Consider the following 17979-nt stretch of genomic DNA (forward strand, 5'->3'; position numbering starts at 1 on the left):
TTCGAGACGAATCATGGTCACCACACAGGTACCAACATCAAAACCTCCAACACTCGACAAGCTCTAGAGCGGTAACCGCCCTTCAAGACCCACCCGGGAACAATACAGCCTCCCAAAGGTGGAGAAAGAAACCAGTGAAGTGCGAAGAAATGGAGGGGGTCGGTAGGTAAGGGGAAGAGTGGTGGAGAGGATGAGGGGCCGATGGATGCTGAAGGGCAGGAAGAAGAAATACGAGACACGGGAGGAGGGTGGGAAACGATAGCAAGGGATCCGTACGGCCCGGTCCCCCCCCCCTCTCCCTCATTCCCCCCCTTCCCCGCCAACCTCCAACTACCCACACACATTCCTAAACCTCTACACGCAAGCACACTCGGAGCAAAGCAGACGTCGCCCGCCTCACCCCCACCTCCTCAATTTCAACCCCCTGTCAGTGGCGAGGGAGGTGGCGCATGAGGAGGTGTGTGAGCCCACTACACTACATTACTCACTCACTCAATGATTCAACCCTAAAGGTGGTTTGGTTTGGCGAGGGTAGAGCTCACCCCGGTCTAGGTCAAAGGGATGTAAACATGATACATTAAAGGTAGGTGGGCCGGTTCCTTTCTATGGTCCACCATAGGAAGTGGCATTGCTGAGCCTGTTGTATGCTACCATTCCCACCCACTCAATGATTCGACTCGAAGGTTGGTTTGGTTAGGTAAGGGTAGAGCTCAGTCTGATATTGGATAGAGGTGTGTAAACACGATACATTCAAAGTAGGGGGGCCGGTTTCTTTCCACCTCGCACTTCGAGGATTTTGCCACTAGTGCTATTTTGACTCAGTTGCACTTGTTCTTCGGACTCAAAATGACTATAGTATTATGATTAATTGGTCAGGTAAAGGTATACAAATTAATAAACGAACAACTGACACTACTTGGCTATTTATTGAGTCCAATAGACGAATATGCAAAATTTTTGCGCGCAAAAATTATTCGGACACACGATGCACGTCGATTTACGCGCGTTTCTCGGAGCGCGCCGGTATCAGAGCGGTCCAACTGCGGGCGCACACGCCTCCTCTACGCTGTGGCGAGGCGAGACGCATTTTTGACTTACCTGCGTACTGAAGTGTGAATAGACATGGGATGAAAGGCACCTGATACGACTTAAGCTGAGCGAAAGCATTATAAGACTCCATAATCAGCGAAAGTCACAGAATCAAATAACTCGACTTGTCGAACGACCAAGGTCCACTATAGTACGACATAGAAAATCGGTTTCGGATGATCAAAACTGTTCTAAACAAGTTCCGAAGCGGAACACCGTGGAAATTGATAGACATTGACAACCGATTCACCGTGTGGGAGATCAAGAAAGACCCTAAAACTAGCGATCCCAAGGTAACTGCTGACCTACAGAAGTGCTCTTTTTACTTAATTGTGAATACCGTCGGGAATGTTGAAGAAGAACGGGTACCACGGCCGAGTAGCAAGGAGGAATCTGTGGATCAGCGTGTTCAATCGCGAGAATCGGATATATTTCGCGCGTGAGCATCAATATGAATCTCTAGTGTACCTACTGGGATCTCGCGAATTTTACTGACGAGAGCAAGTACAACATATTCTGCTCCCATGGTTGTCAAATGGTTTGGCGTCAGAAAAACACCCAGCTTGATCCCAAGAACTTGTAAGAAACAGTGAAGCATGAGCGTGGATCTGCAATAGCGTGTGAGGTGCATGGGTTCGTCTCGAGTGGGTAGATTTCACTTTGTGGAAGGGATCGTGGACCACAAGATGTACAACGACATGCTGAAGTAGAATTTGTTAGTTAGAGCTTAGAAAATATTTCAATAAGACAATGATCCCAAACACACGGCAAAGAATACAAAGCTGTGGATCGTGTATAGCACAACAAGACAGTCGAACACCCCTCAAAAATCACCAGAGCTCAGTCCTTGAACAAAGTACCCTCTAGAGTCACATCAACATTGGTCCACTCAATGCCAAATCAGGCAGGCAGTCCTGAAAGCCAATTGGAATGCCTCAAAATATTAAGTGTTGCTCACACAGTGCCTTATAACTTAATTTAAGATGAAAAATGCAAAAACCCGAATACTTTTTGTGCGATAAAGTTGAACTTGTTTTTCTTTTTTGCTTTAATTTTCGAAAGTTTGTGTTTTTGCTATATCTGTAGTGTATACACGAATAAAGAGTCTGTAGAACACAATGATAATCACTTCAAGCCAGAAACAAACGCACAACACAGAGAAAAGGGAAATTTTATCAAGAAAAAAGAGGTGTCCGAATACTTTTTGCACTCATTGTCAGTCTAAACTGCGCATCATAGAAGTCAAGGCTAGTAGTGTTCGAAATGTGTTGTTGATGAAGATAGACCGTGCGATTGATGAGTTAGTCTTAGATGAGAAGATAAGTCCATTAAACCCTTGAGAAGAAAATGGGACCACGCACATCATGAGATACAATGGTATTATGAAAAAATCGTTGAAAGACAAGTGGAAGGAAAGAACGCCTCGAAAGGTAGGACTAGGATAAGAAACAAGCCAATTATGAAGAATGTAAAACAGACGAATAATGCAAGTCTTTAGAGATTATCTGACGAGAGAACTGAGTGGAGAGCGGTGTCAAACCAGTCATCGGATTTCTGTTCGATGACGATGAGACTGGGGCCAGGTGCGCAAAAATGGAAGAACCGTCCCGAACAGCGGGCAATCTTAGCAGACACACCGATTTTGGACGGCAACTGATGACTGGTTTGACACCGGTAAAATATCGGCCGTCTACATTCCAATAGTGTACAATTGGAGGGCATGGAAGCTCTTACCGACTACACACCGGCAACGAGAAAAAGTCGGTTAGCAGACGGTCATTGCAACTGTGGATCACGACAACCAAGCAAGTGGTAGTTTGACCGGTTAAAATCCGGCGTATGAGCAAGAAGCGTTCCACCGATAAAATATCGGCCAGTGTTTTACCAGCCGTCCAAATTCAGTGAGTGTGCAAGGAGCCCGAAGCCTAAATCACATGATCCATTTTTTTCCAGAAGTTCATAGGCATAGCTACAGCGATAGCGGAAAAAAATGAAAGAATGACTCGCTATCATTTCCCGCGATGGTTCGAGGGATGGGATTTCCATCCCTTTTTCCAGCATTCGGCACTTTCCTTTTTCCGTCGCTGAAGCCATAGCTTGTACCGTCCTTCAGCCAATCAGAACGGCCGCTAGCAGCGATCGCAACGCCACGCTCGGCCTTTTATTGAACAAAAGTTGTAAATATGGAATGTGGTGGAAAAAGCTATGGAAAAAACGGGACGGCGGGAAAGACCGAGTGATTCAGAAAATGATAGGTCGAGAGATCATTCTTTTGGTCCCTGAAAGCCTATCGCTGGAGCTATCATTCCGAGGGATGGAAAAAATAATCGTGTGATTCAACAACGCCCCCTCGATGGTATCTCTATCTTCTCGTGATGAGGGGGCTTGCGTGCCTAAGTGAACCTGAGAGCTATGCCGGCGGGAGCAAAAGCTCCTGGTAGGGCCACCCAAGCCGGACAGGTCAAAGGGAATAGGCCCGACAAAAAGAGATACCCTGGTCCTCCAGGTTGGGGGTTGGGCGTGGGGCTAACAATCCCACACCGTAAAAAAATGTTCTGTTACGAAACCCATAAAGAAGCCTCGGAATACGGACGGATTTAAGGATAATGACACTGGCAAACGATCAGGAACTCGAAAACGGAATACAACATTGACCTTAGCTACATGGAATGTAAGGACCATGTTGAAGGCTGGAAAAATGGCAGAGATCGCTGAAAAAGTATTGAAATATGGGATAGATGTAGTGGCGTTACAAGAAATAAGATGGAACGGAAATGGAAGAGTGGATAAAAAGGACTACTCAATGTTCTATAGTGGGCCTAAACTGAGAACTGGACAATGTGGAACAGGGTTTATCCTTCATAACAAAATGAAGCAAAGCTGCTTAGGGTATGAACCTGTTGGGGATAGAATGTGTAAGATAAGGCTCAAAGGACGTTTTAGAAACTTATCTATCATCTCAGCTTATGCACCCACAGAAGATGCTAATGATGAGGAGAAGAATGCCTTCTACGATAAACTGGATAGAGAATGCAGCAAGATACCTAAATATGATATGTTGATTCTCCTAGAATATTTCAATGCAAAAATAGGAAGAGAGGACTTCTTGCAGCATGTAGCTGGAAAACACTCTTTACATACTGAAACAAATGGAAACGGAATGATGTTAGGCCAGCTGGCAGAAGCTAAAGGGCTAATAATCAAAAGTACCTGTTTTGCTCACAAAGATATTCATAAGGGAACATGGAAAATGGCAGGTACAGGAGTGGTCAACCAAGTTGATCACGTTCTGGTTTCCAGAAGACATGCATCTTCAGTCATTGACACAAGGTCTGCAAGAGGCCCAAACTGTGATTCAGACCATTATTTGGTAAAGGCCAAGCTCAGGGAAAGAATTGCGAATGTGGGACGTATTAAAGGACCCAAGAGGATACAGTGGAGAGTGGAAAAGTTCAGAAAACCAGCAGCTGTAGCCCAATATCAGGAAATCCTGGGTAAGAAACTAGAAGGAGCAGAGAACCTGAGTGTAAATGACTCGGTTGAGAGAAAATGGCTTAATATAAAGAAGGCTATGGAAGAGGCTGCAAAGGAGACCATAGGAGAAAGAAAGAGAACAAGGAATGAAGAATGGTTTGATAATGAGTGCAGAAAGGCTATAGAAAGGAAGAATATAGATCGAAGGAACACCATCCAGAAAGAGACAAGACAAAATGTTGAAAGATATAAAGAAAGCAGAAGGCAAGCAAATAAAATACTACGAAAAAAGAAAAAAAACCGTACTTAAAAGGGTTTGTGGAAAAGATTGAGGAACTGAACACACAAAATGAAAGTAGAAAGTTATACCAGGCAATCAAACGGATGACGAATAAATTTCAACCAAGAACAAACGAATGTAAGGATAAGAATGGGAGGTTGGTTGGAACAGAGGAAGAAGTAATGGGAAGATGGGCCGAGTACTTTAAGGAATTGCTGAATGTCAATGAGATAGATGAGGAAGATGAGGAGGATGGAGAAATGTTGAACATGAGGGTGGACACCAATATTAGTAGGCCGTCAATTGAGGAGGTGGAGGAGTCGTTAAAACGGCAGCGGAATGGGAGAGCTCCAGGGGAAGATCAAATTGTACCGGAGTTAATCAAGTATGGAGGAAAAAATTTAACAAAGAACCTACATATACTGATATGTCAAATATGGGAAAAAGAAGAGATGCCTGAGAAATGGAAGATTGGTTTAATTTGCCCTATATTCAAGAAGGGAGATAAATTGCAATGCAGCAACTATAGGGGAATCACATAACTAAATGTCACTTACAAGATACTTTCTTGTATACTGCAGAGGAGACTTAACACGTATGCTGAAGTAATCCTTGGTGAATACCAATGTGGCTTCAGGCCGGGAAGAGGAACAACCGACCAAATCTTTGTAATGAGACAATGCATGGAGAAATGTTTTGAGTACAACATTGACCTACATATGCTTTTCATTGATTTCCAGCAAGCTTTTGATAGTGTCAATAGAAGAAAAATGTTGAAGGCATTGGAGGGATTTGGAATACCAAAAAAGCTAATTAAGTTGGTAAATATGACTATGGAAGGATCTCAAGCTAAGGCCTATATCGGGGGCAAGACTAGTGAAGCCTTTAAGATAACAACTGGAGTAAGACAAGGAGATTCTCTATCAGCAGTACTATTTAATCTGTGTCTACATGAAGCCATGAAAGAACTGGGGTTAGAGGGGACAATTGTGCATAAATCTACTCAGGCATGTGCCTATGCCGACGATATAGTTCTAATGGCACGGAATATGGATTCTCTGAAAGAAATATTCAAAATCTTAGAACAGAAGAGTAGGAATATAGGGCTCAGAATCAATGAGAGAAAAACGAAATACATGAGAATGTCGACCACGGAAGACAGAAGATGGACTCAAAACGTTAATTTGGGCAGTACAACTTTGAAAATGTAAAATATTTCAGCTACCTCGGTACTAATTTAAACTGTAAGAACTCAATGACAGAAGAGATCAACAAGAGGATAATGGCTGGAAATAGGGCTTACTTTGCTAATATTAAGCTCCTGAAGTCAACTCTTCTATCTAAGGAGATGAAATTCAAGATCTATAAGACACTTATCAGACCGGTCGTGACATATGGAGCAGAAACGTGGAGCATCTCCGCTGGAAACGAGCAAGCTCTGCGGATATTTGAACGGAAGGTTTTGCGAAAGATATATGGTCCCGTGACAGATGGGGTAACTTGGAGGATAAGAACAAACAAGGAAATAGAAAATATTGTCCAAGGCGAAGACATAGTGAGGTTTGTGAAGACCCAACGGCTAGCTTGGCTAGGTCATGTAAAAAGAATGAGTGAAGAAAGGATGCCTAAGAAGATTCTACATGGAAATATGGATGGAAAGAGAAAAAGAGGAAGACCGAGGAAAAGATGGATGCAGGATGTGGAAGAAGACATAAAGGCTATGAGGATTGTCAGATGGTGGGAGAAAGTGCAGAACAGGAGAGAAAGGACAGGTGTCTTGAGGGAGGCCAAAGCCCATACTGGGCTGTAGTGCCAAGGAAGTAGTAAGTAAGTAGTAGTAGATTCAACAACGCCACAGCACCCCGTCCCGAAAACGCGCCCTGGAACGAACACTACACCATCTTTTCCTCTCCCATCCCCGCCCACAGCCGAACTAAACCTCTTCCTCACGCACACATATACGCCCTATTCAACCCCGAATTCTAACTCCGTCTCACCTTTCGGATTTCTGGAGACGGGATAGGGAGAAGGGGAATTGTTGCTTCCTCCAGGGTGGAAAATAGGGGGAGGAGCAGCCAATGGGTATGGGGCATGGATAACGGGGCTGGATGAAACCCGGCGAGGAGAGGAGAAAGGAAAGCGGATACGCGGCCAAATATGAAAATAAATACATTTCCTTCAAAAAGTACGGAAAATGCGGCGAGGCAGGTGGGCGGCGAAGGAGGATCGGGAGGGTCTCTCTCGGAGTTGGATGAGAAGAAAGTATAAAGAGGAAAATCCAGACAGAATTAGCTCACGCGATCCCCGAAATTCGTCTCAGGATCCGAAGAAAATGTTTAAATTCCATGAAAATGTTTTCGAGTATTTCGAGCAACCGTATCTCTCCCTGCTGAAGAAAAACTTTTCTGTCTTCAAATGACAACTTTAATAATTTTAAGACGTCAATTTACGGAGATTACGAACAAAAATAAGACCAGTTTCACCACTTTACTCATGAACCAACGTTTGTTTGGCAAAAAGGAAGTCATATTGGCCAATCAAGGCATTTTATAATGAAAAAGTGAAAATAATTCTACTTTCGTCCCTCTAATCATATTATAATTAATTTTCTACCCCAAATAGCAAGTTCGAAATCAAGTTTTAATGTTTTAAAAAATAAAACATGAGCTTTTTGGCACGGAATAATAAATAAAAAAGGTCATTTCATCACCTTATTTCTCAAGAGAGCAACAGATAATATTCAGAATACATCAAATATTAAAATAAATCTTGAAATGGATTATGGTACTTAGTCGTACCATTAATTAAATAGGGAATGGTCTCGCGCTCATTTGATAACTTGGTCCTGAGGATACAAGGCAATTAATAGTTCAAAGGAATTAAAAATTTGCCATACATCTCGCTTTCACAAGACAAATTCTAACAACCAAACTTGATTAAGGTACTCCCTGCAACTAATGCACAGGAATGAAGTTGCTAATAAGCCCAAAAATAAGCACTCTTTTACGTTTCAAAATAATAGACCAATAAAACAATATAATGGAGCAACTAACTCGGGAAGTAACCATAGAAGCCTTTATCTAAAATAAAAATAGATAACAGATATAGATGATAAGTGGCCGATTTGCCACGGCCGCTCGTAATCTTTCAACGCAGTAGTACTCGAAGGGCAACTACGATCCATTCGGAAAATGCTTTAAACTAGACACATTAGGAATTTTTCTTTTTACACGTGAAGATAAATTTTAATGTCCAAATCATGTTCTTAAATAAATTACTATAATCACCTACTAATAGATTTACTTTCGATACATCAAGCGAATTTCTTGTATTATTAACACAAAATCTGTTTATATACTAATATGCATGTTCAGAAAGGACAAAATTTGGTATCTGAAGTTGTAATTAGAGAATACATACCTAGAATATGGCTTGAGAAAAGATAAATGGGATAAGCACTATTTAATAAGCTATCTACTTTATGTATTCGACTTTCGATCGGTTATCACTGATGCATTTCATGAATAAAAAAAAGTGAAGCGATGAAATATCTTCTACTTCTTCAATAGCTGCTAACGCCAAGTTTCAAATTGAAAGAAAGAAAAATCGAGCCTTGACCGGGTGTTGAAGAACAGCAACTTAAAGGATCACTCACACAAACCAAGGCAGAAATCGGAATAGCGAATTCTCAGAATTAGACTTCCATCCACGCAAAATCGTCAATGCTCGTAGGAAACTCTGTACGCCGCATCCTCATAATTTCGAACCTTGAACCCACATCCTTTACGGAATCAAGCGAGTGTATCGCCCCGCTCAGATTAATCTGCTCAACAACCGACTAGAGTTCCTCATGCCTCAAAAACAGCCGTCAAAAGAGGAATCACATCACTTCCGTTAAAGGGCGATCGGCTCGACACGCAACACATGAAATGGCATCATCAGGCCCCAACGCTCGGCTCCCTCCCTTTCTTGTGCAGCGACGTCGGGGCCCTAGAGGCAGATTGTATCGACATTAACCGGGAGTCCCTATCCTCCACGTCACTTTCTATTTCCCCACACCCCTCCGACTAAAGCGATCCCGCAACTCGTAGATGTCAAGGGAGAGGGACCAAGGCAAGGCAGAGCACAGACCGGGATCCTGCCGCCACAACTCCTCATAATTACGGCGAATCTCAAACGTTTGATTACTTCATTCCGCATCAAAGCGTCACGGTCTCTTCAAACCGAAAATTATAACCCTCCCGAATTCCCCAACCCTCTCCCACGCCACAACACACACCGACTGCAAACCGCCAGCCCTACCACCCCACCCTCCCTCCAAGACGGAGCCAAACTCAGTGTCAAGACCATTGATAACATTGGTACCGTGCGGTTCGGACGATTTGGTAAATATGCCGGAGTCGAGTCACTTATAATTAGAAATGTTTTTTTTTTCAATTTTTTTACTTTAACTCAATAGTAATGATAATAACGCCATGACGTCATAATCTCAGTTTCCATTTTCCCCAAGTTTTTTCAGATTTTCTAGAGTATTAACAGTTTGTTTCAAGAAAATTCTGAAAGCAATTAAATGCCCTTATTATAGTATTTCCCCATTTGTAATTTTATGAGTTGAAAATTCCAGAGTTAAGTACCGAGGGACTTAAATTTCAATATGACTAGAATTCCAAATAAACTTTCAACAGTTATGCCTACAAATTTTAAATTTCAACAATTATTAATTGGTCGCAGCAACCACCATATCAATCATATTCATTTAGTATGATTCCCGAATCTAATAAACAAATATTCCTGAAATCTTTATTTATTTAACACCGGAAAAATAGACACCTATCATATAGCATACATTCAACATATGATTTAATTATGAGCCTGTATGATTCATGTGTCTGGCGCTAGCGCTGGCGTAAATTCACACTCACATGCAAGTATTTTCATGTAATATACTTTCATAAAGGCGAGTAATAAGGATGAATTCCGAGGTACGTATGAAATCAGCCTCTTCATGTTTGCTCGAAACGGATTCCGAAACACTTCAGGTATCCTCATTAATAATCAATCAAATAATTCAGCCTACGCTGTACATTATCTCTACTCTAAGGTAGAATTGAGACAGCAACGAACTTTTCTGGGTGTTACAGAAAAGTGCTACGATTCATCAAGTTATTCATAAGGCTTCAAATGTCCTGAATAGTTTAACACTCGCCTTTAGTTAAGCACCTTCCGCTGACATCGTGCTGATTTCATTCCATCTTTTGCTTCCAATGGCGCACCCACATATCAACTTGTCGCGATTTGTGGTACTGAATAATAGAGCTAAAGAGCAATTGGCTTATAAATACTATTTTATTTGGCTAATTAATTAATAATATTAATGGCTAATTATGAAGTAACCTAAATTATTAACTTGTTATTATATCAACCACAGTCCCGCGTTATTAAAATAAAGAGCGCACCATCTCAATAATATTAATTAATAATAATATTGCCCCGCCCATAAATCTACCAAATACCATGACTCCTACCTTGTTAAATCCACAAATTTATGGATTTCCCTCCCCGAACACCTATAACTGAATAATTCAGAAGGTAAGATTTTACTTACCTATAGCGTACTAATATTTCGTAAGTTGTTTATTTCTTAGCTTTATGGGATTTATTTAATGTCTTTGGTATTCTTAATTGTAAGCTTCACATCTTTATTAGAGCGAAAACAAAAAAATGACGACGATGTCCTTTATTACTTTCCGTAAATAAAAATAGATATTTTAATTATTGAATATTGGGTTTGTAAAAATACATGTAATATATAATAATATTAAAATACCATGAAATAGAGACAATTTTGTTTTTTCATTATTTCTTTGTTAATATTTTTTCTGACCTCATCACTATAATTGTCATTGTTCATGTGGTGATCTTAGAGGCCATGGTTAAGATGCGATAAATGGAAGCTTTTATTAAAAAGAGAAGATGCCTCGGGACGCTAGCAAAAAAAGAAAAATAGTAAACAGGGGGATGACAGCGTGGATATCAATAGCATCATTAATAGATAATTTCAATAGATAATCAGAAAACCCAAGCCGCTGGAACCGCACGTCATCATAAGCATGTGCGAGCCTAAAAATGTCACTGTAATCGTTTTAATATACTATCAACCACATGATCAATCCTCTCATGAGCTTAAAAGGAGGCACTGATTAGGCCACACTCGTGGAATCATCATAAACTTCAATTTTAGTTTGAGGACATGTTCAAGAGAACGCAAAATATGGCAACATATGAAGAGTTTCCGGGAGATAAACAGATTTCAGATTCACGGCAGCCATTCATAAGGAACTCAGGAAATCGACTGACGCCCAATTGCAAACGCACGCGGATTTGGAACGCGGGAGTGCGGGGGACGCTTCTACATGCACGCACGTATGTGTAACAACAATGGGAGGAAGGAGCGTCGAGTATTTTCGTCGCGGCCCGCTCCTCATCCCGTGGTGTGAGTGGCCTGGGGTGTCTTTCCGGGGGACTGCCAATGGCGCCCAATTAGGGAGAGAGTGAAGCTCGGAGGGGACCGTTTCAATGCTCCAAATTAAGGCATAGCTGTCCGCAACCCGGGATCCCCCGAAACACGCTTCCAAAAACTCAAACCCCGCCCTCAAACTCACACGGATCGAGGCCCCGACCGACCGCCTAAAATACATCTCCCTCCTCCCTCTCCCGACCATTGCTTCGAACAGAGCACACGTACACTCTCATCCTATGCGGCATTCGACCCGCGTTGCGGGAATGTCCTTCGGGTTGAGTGCATACGCGGCGGCATTTCAATGCCTCTCATTCTCTCCCGTACATACATATTTACGTATCGCACTGAATCAAGCTATTAATTGAAGGACAACTACGATGCCTTCAGAAAAAAATTTGCTTCCGCGATAAATAGAGCCAAGCGACGGTATATTACGCAGGAGATGCATTCCACTTCCGATGCACGGTTGGGATCCGGTTCACGTTTTTTTGCACAAAAAATCCAGGCATTCCAATAATATTGTCTACTGAGAATTCAATGAAATCCCTTAAATTTGAATGCGACATAATTGTGTAAAAATAAATATGAAGTAAAATATTTGAATTTGAAAAATAGACTAATATATGAGTAGAAAAAGTACTTGTTGGAAAAGTTTGGAATTGAGATAAGGGGAATATAATTCGAGCACAAATTGTAACCGAGAATTATGGAAGCGAGGTTTTTTATTCAATTGTGATTATGGACACACTTCAAGACTGAAATCCACCAACAAGCCTATGAATAAATGTGATAGGAAACATGGCATATGTTACAGCAGTTAAACCACGAGCACTTGGGCGAAGGTCACAGTATATCAAGATAACAGCTAGGTAACACGAAAGTTTTCCTAGAAGAAAGGAATAATTCGAATAACTTAATTTCCTTTTATGCACAAAAATATTGAGTATAACTAAGGAGTATTGAAAATACAGCACAATTATCTAACGAATTTACGTTTTTCAACATATTGTAACGAATAATTTCACTTTCAAGTAATCTCTTTTTTAGTTACTAATATCCTCAATTCCAATACCACACATACATAATTTAGTGACTTCGTTTATTTACCACTGGTTTCCTAATAAGATAATTTAGCCAATGTAAACCAATTTGAAGCGCCATAAGTATGAGATATCGCACTCATTGAACGCTACACTTCTATTTATTTGCGCATATCTAATGATCAGCAAGCAGTCCGGTGCGGAACATCACTTTATAATAATTTTTCTAAATTAAGATAAAAAGATTCCCTTTAATCAAATAATTCTAAGAGAGGGACAAAAAATCGTTTTGATGCAATATAGGCATATTTGCAAAGGTGATCTATGATAAAACATGAATGAAAACAAAATCACCACTTTTTCGCCTAAGTACCGAAAAAATTAAAAGTAAAAGACATCAAGGTTGGAATTTAATGAAATATACGTCTATTACTTTCCATATTTTACGTCATAAAGCTAATAAGAACAAAGCCGTGAGAACTGTTCCTATTTCCACAAAAAATATGTGTTCAAATACACACTTTACTAGAATGGGCTGGTTCACCAAATTCATTTTATTGTAAAAATTGTTATTCAAGTTTAAAATGTTGAGATCTGCATTTTTTTCGTTTTTCATATATGTCGCCTATTTCTCTAGCTAATCGCGAAGAAAATTCTACGACCTTAACCCTTTCAAATGTAAGTAGAATAAATTACTACAGAAGAGAAGAAGAGCGTGAAGCCGAAGAGAGCGGGTCGCCGCTTCTTCCCTGCTCCCCGGACTTGTGCAAGAGCCTTGCGAGTTTCTTTGTCGTTTACACTCTAGCAACCGATTGTTTCCCTGAATTAAACAATCCATGTACAAGTACATGAACAAGAAGTCAAATTACGTCACCAACTCATGAATACTGGGCGGCAACGATCGCGCTTTCTAAATTTGAACTAACGAGAGAATGGCTGAAAAAGGACGATTTTATTTCGCCTAAAGTTATATTCCTCTTCCATCAACCGAACTTTATAGACGAATTGCGATTTCGGTCTGATTTAATAACCTCGTTCACGCCCTGAATGTGAGCAAAGCTAGGATGTAGGGAGGTTACCACAAGAGGAGTATTCCCATGGAGGCTCAGAGTAAAGAACTGAGGACATCCAGAAGATGAAAACCAATAAATGGAGAGCAACGCGTGGTGAGGGGTGAGCGGAGCAGAGAGGGGGAGGGGAGAGAGGTGAGAAAGAAAGAGAAGGGAAACAGGGCGGAAAACCAACGTCACGAGTCATCAGGCTGATGGGTCACTGACAGCTCCCTCTCCCTCAAGCGTTTAAGTCTTTCGCCCCGACCACCACGCTTGAGTACTCCGCCTCATGCTCCTCTGTTCCCCAGCCGAGAGTAAAGAGGCCCCACCCACATCACCCCTCCCCATCTCCGCGAAAAAAATTCTACCTCTCCCCTCATTCAACCCATCCATTCTCATCACCATTTTCAATTCCACCAACAATGGTTACCGAGGGAGTTGCTATCCACTTTTTTTTCACATCTCATTTTACTCTAAGAGTAGAGGTTCTTAATCATAAACCTAATGTGTTATTTCATCGGATTCTCATCACAAGCAATGCAGTAGACCCTTTCTTTACCCTTGGTTCGGCTTGCGATGGTTTCGGCATACGACCTGAGCTGATTGTTCGCGCGCCTTTTAAAATTTCGCAAATTTTATTTCCATTCTAACAATATGTCTTCATATACGTAATTGTGCACCTTAGCTATTTGTTAACGAAACAAACTTAACATAGCAGGATGCGTTGGAGATCGACAATTGATTTCTCCATCGGAAACAATGCAATTCGAACACAGGATAAAATTTGCTTCATAATTGGTCCGGAACGGATTTATATTGAGAAGCGAGGATATAACGTATATTAAAAAAAAAAACAAAAATAGGGTTAATGCGTTTCAGGAAAAGTTACAATGATTGCACACCAAAATTCAAGGCAAAATGGGCATAGGTTATTTCACAGTCATTTCAATAGTTAGGCATAAAGAATTTATCTTCAAATGAATGAATGTTGGATCCAAAAGTTCTTAAAATGAAGTGAACAACCGAGTAACCCAGAAAATTGAAAACAGAGGATTCATAATTAAATGCAAAAGACGTGCGAGGAAATCTTGAAAGGGCGTAGAGCCGTCAAAGCGGAATTTCTTCACTCCCTATACGACTGTGAAGAATGAATGAAGAATGAAAACGTGGACAATTTTTTTTATAATTATACCCATTGCACGTACAACGCCAACTACTTACATATGGTCTAAATGATATAGAAAACCGTCTATAAATTTTAGTACCAAATTTTCCATGAAGGAAACAAAAACGAAAGTTGTTTTTGTTATTTGGCCGGGAAAAGAAAAAGAAGACGTTCATAATTTTGGTCATAAAATTAATAAAGAAACATAACAAATTGTAAGTACTGGTCTGAAAAATAATCCAATCATTATTAAACAAAAACATATTCATAATATACGGCACTACTACGCTACTTTTTCAAGTTAATTAGGTCTTTTTGCTCTTTCCTTCAATCCCAATACCTTCACGCTTCCCCCGCCCATCACATTTACACAGCGTCATCCTCTCTCCAAATTACAATTTAATTCACCCGCCTTTTGCACAAGGCCACGTTTCGACGTACAACCTCAAGCTATGTGCTGCATCAACATCAATTCCGAGGGAGAGACCCGACATATGTTTGACATTAGAGGAGGACCAGAAAGCCTGATTCGGAAAGAGCCACGCCCAAACATAGTCTCCCTTCGGAAATATAATTCATTGAAACCAGTCAGAGGAGAGGGAACTTTGGATATAAAACACTGCTTCCATCTGCGGTAACCATTAAGTTTCGGCGTTGATATCATTGCTTTCTCTCCTTGAGGGACTAGAGAGCTGGAGATGCTATTGAAATTTGAAACTAATTACCACTGAAAAATTGCTTGCACTCATAAATTTTTACTACATTTTATTATACTCGCAATCTTGTTATAAAGTTTTGGTTTTTGAAATTTTCGTAGAGATTAGATGCACTATTGCAATCCACAAACCATATTAAGTAAAAATAGTCTAGCTATTTTTAAATCTTAAAATATTAAGCACGTAGACGTACACCCGAAAATGGATTGTAATAGTGCTTGTTATAAAGTTATCGAATAACGAATTTCACAAAAACCTTTGGAACCAGTAAATGCCTTACCAAAATAACAGGGTCACAAATGGGCACCAGACACGATGGAAAACTTGAGGACTCTATTTTGCAACACCAACCGCGATAGCCATAAACATGAGCAGTTCAAAATACGTACACTACTTTATAAATTATAAGTGGTCGCGCATTGGGATGCAATAGACGGAATTTCCGCTAGAAGGCGGCGTTAGGTCTCTCCAGGCATCCTCGAGAAATCAGGAATAAAAAGAGTTAGTAATGGCGATTCAAACAGTGCTTCCTGGTAGTTACTTTTTCGTTATTTAAGTTTACATACCAATAAATAAAAATAAATAAGATGAAAGGTTACCATTCTTTTAGTGCTAACTAAACGATTACACTTAGTGGATCATCTGCCGAGCCTCAATTGGTTTTTCGTCGCCATATTTACAGGATTAAACGTTTCACATCTACCGATATACATTTTTTATCTCTCTCTGCATTCTAGAGAACTAAATTATCTCGTTAATATGGTGAGATAGGGAAACACTGTGAAGAAATTCCACTATATTAAGAGAGAAGCGGTGGCATAATATGGTGAATGGCATTTAAACAAACGTCGAAACGCGTTGATATTTTTCGCTATAAATAAATGAGCCGTTAGGAAATACTATATTCTTTCATTCATTTTATTCATTCTGAACCTGGATTTCAGTAGCTTACCTAAAATTGGTACAGCTTTTTCTAACGATATGGCTTTAAAAATAAATGAGCACAAAATGTTATTCGTTAAGTGTTGTGAAGAGAGATGAGAACAAATATCACTTAAATTGGTGGACAAAAATCCCTCAAAGAGATTAAGTTTCAACCGAAATTTAATTTTAAGCTCCAAAGAATTGGCTAGCTCGCTAGCATACTGAGTTCAAAATATTAGTTAATTACCAATGCACGAAATTTATGAACATAGGATTAATTTGAAGTAATTTTAATTTTTAAAAACGAGAAGAGCAAAAAATTCATTTGATACTCCAGAAATCAGGAAGGATGGATTAGAAAATGCTTTCAATAAAATCGACGGATCGCTAAAAATAGATATACATGAAAACGCTAACCGGCATAAGTCATTCACCAACATAATAGTTAATTGAGTAGATTACTTCCCAAGACAAATGAATAAGAAAAAAATTAAAATTGGAATAAAAATTAACGAAAGGGATGGATAAAATCTGTTACTCCAAAAAACAATCATAAATGTTTTCAATAGCTGGTTAGGGCAATAGCGTCTCGAGCAAAAATTCGCTAGTACTCACTTGAATGAACAGCCATGAAGTAACTAGCGCCAGTCCACTGTATTGGCCGTTGAATCGATAGTGGTAAGCGTAGAAGGAGAAGTGGTACAGATAGAAGAACCTGGCAAGAATAAAAATAAGCCATACATATAAAAGCAATTTCAACAAGAATCTATACAATGTTATCTCCACAGACACACTTACAAAAAGATAGTCTTATTATGAAAGGCAAAATAAAACCATATCATGTTAGCATAGAAATTACAAATTTATTATAATTCATTTACAAGATAATTTCATTGAGAGATAACCATAAATGGTAATGGAAATGGCTAGCTGTAGCAAAAAAAAAGTGACATGCACGAAAAACAGGCAATCGGAATACCAAGATACATTTCTAATAATATATATCGTTATGAATTATACACAATGATCACACGTTATTATATGAATTTGAACACAATTTATAACTAAATCCACATACATTTGACGTCACAAAATTGATATGCAAAGCATTAATACATTAACCAGAGTGTTCAGTGATAATAGATGAAACCAATGCTTCATGTAAAATTTCGATAAACTTTAATACGTGTGCACAAATGGGTACAAAAAACCTTTTTCCTTCAAAATCTATGCGAAATAAATAAATTTTATAGAGTTTACTTAATACACATAGGTTATTATACTTCAGAGAAATCCACCAAACAGACAATGTATACATTGCATTACACATTCTGCATACCATGGTATACAATTTTTTAATTGGGTTATAGCAAGTGAAGGTCGCGGCTTGCTATGCCGATGGTTTGAGTTTAAATGCTAAGGCGGTGCTGGTAATTGATGAATCAATTCCTCCGACAACAAAGACATTTTATTATAATCGCTATCTTGTTAGATTCACTAGAAAGAATAGAAATCATGAATGAGGTTTCCATAACCTGCATCGAAAACCTTTAAAAATTCTGTACAAATATAACTTCATTGTATCAATATATCAAGTTCACCATGCCTTTGAGTAGCTTAGGGCCACTCTTAGCTAACGGATAAACCGCTTTCCAGCCGCATGTTTTAAGTTCCTGCCCCAACGCAGTAAATCATTCCCTCTGACCGCCTCGCAAGTCA

At 39.8% G+C, this 17979-nt stretch overlaps 1 protein-coding gene across 3 annotated transcripts in view; it reads right to left on the reverse strand.

The window, feature by feature from the left end:
• LOC124157878 (membralin) overlaps positions 1-17979 on the reverse strand; it is a 185145-nt gene that overhangs the window by 21193 nt on the left and 145973 nt on the right. For all 3 annotated transcript variants that reach the window (XM_046532944.1, XM_046532942.1, XM_046532943.1), the window contains exon 12: positions 16876-16975. In XM_046532944.1, the coding sequence (XP_046388900.1) occupies positions 16876-16975 (100 nt within the window). The remainder of the gene's footprint in view (positions 1-16875; positions 16976-17979) is intronic.

This window comes from Ischnura elegans, chromosome 4, assembly GCF_921293095.1.
Source record: "Ischnura elegans chromosome 4, ioIscEleg1.1, whole genome shotgun sequence".
NCBI classification, from domain to species: Eukaryota; Metazoa; Arthropoda; class Insecta; order Odonata; family Coenagrionidae; genus Ischnura; species Ischnura elegans.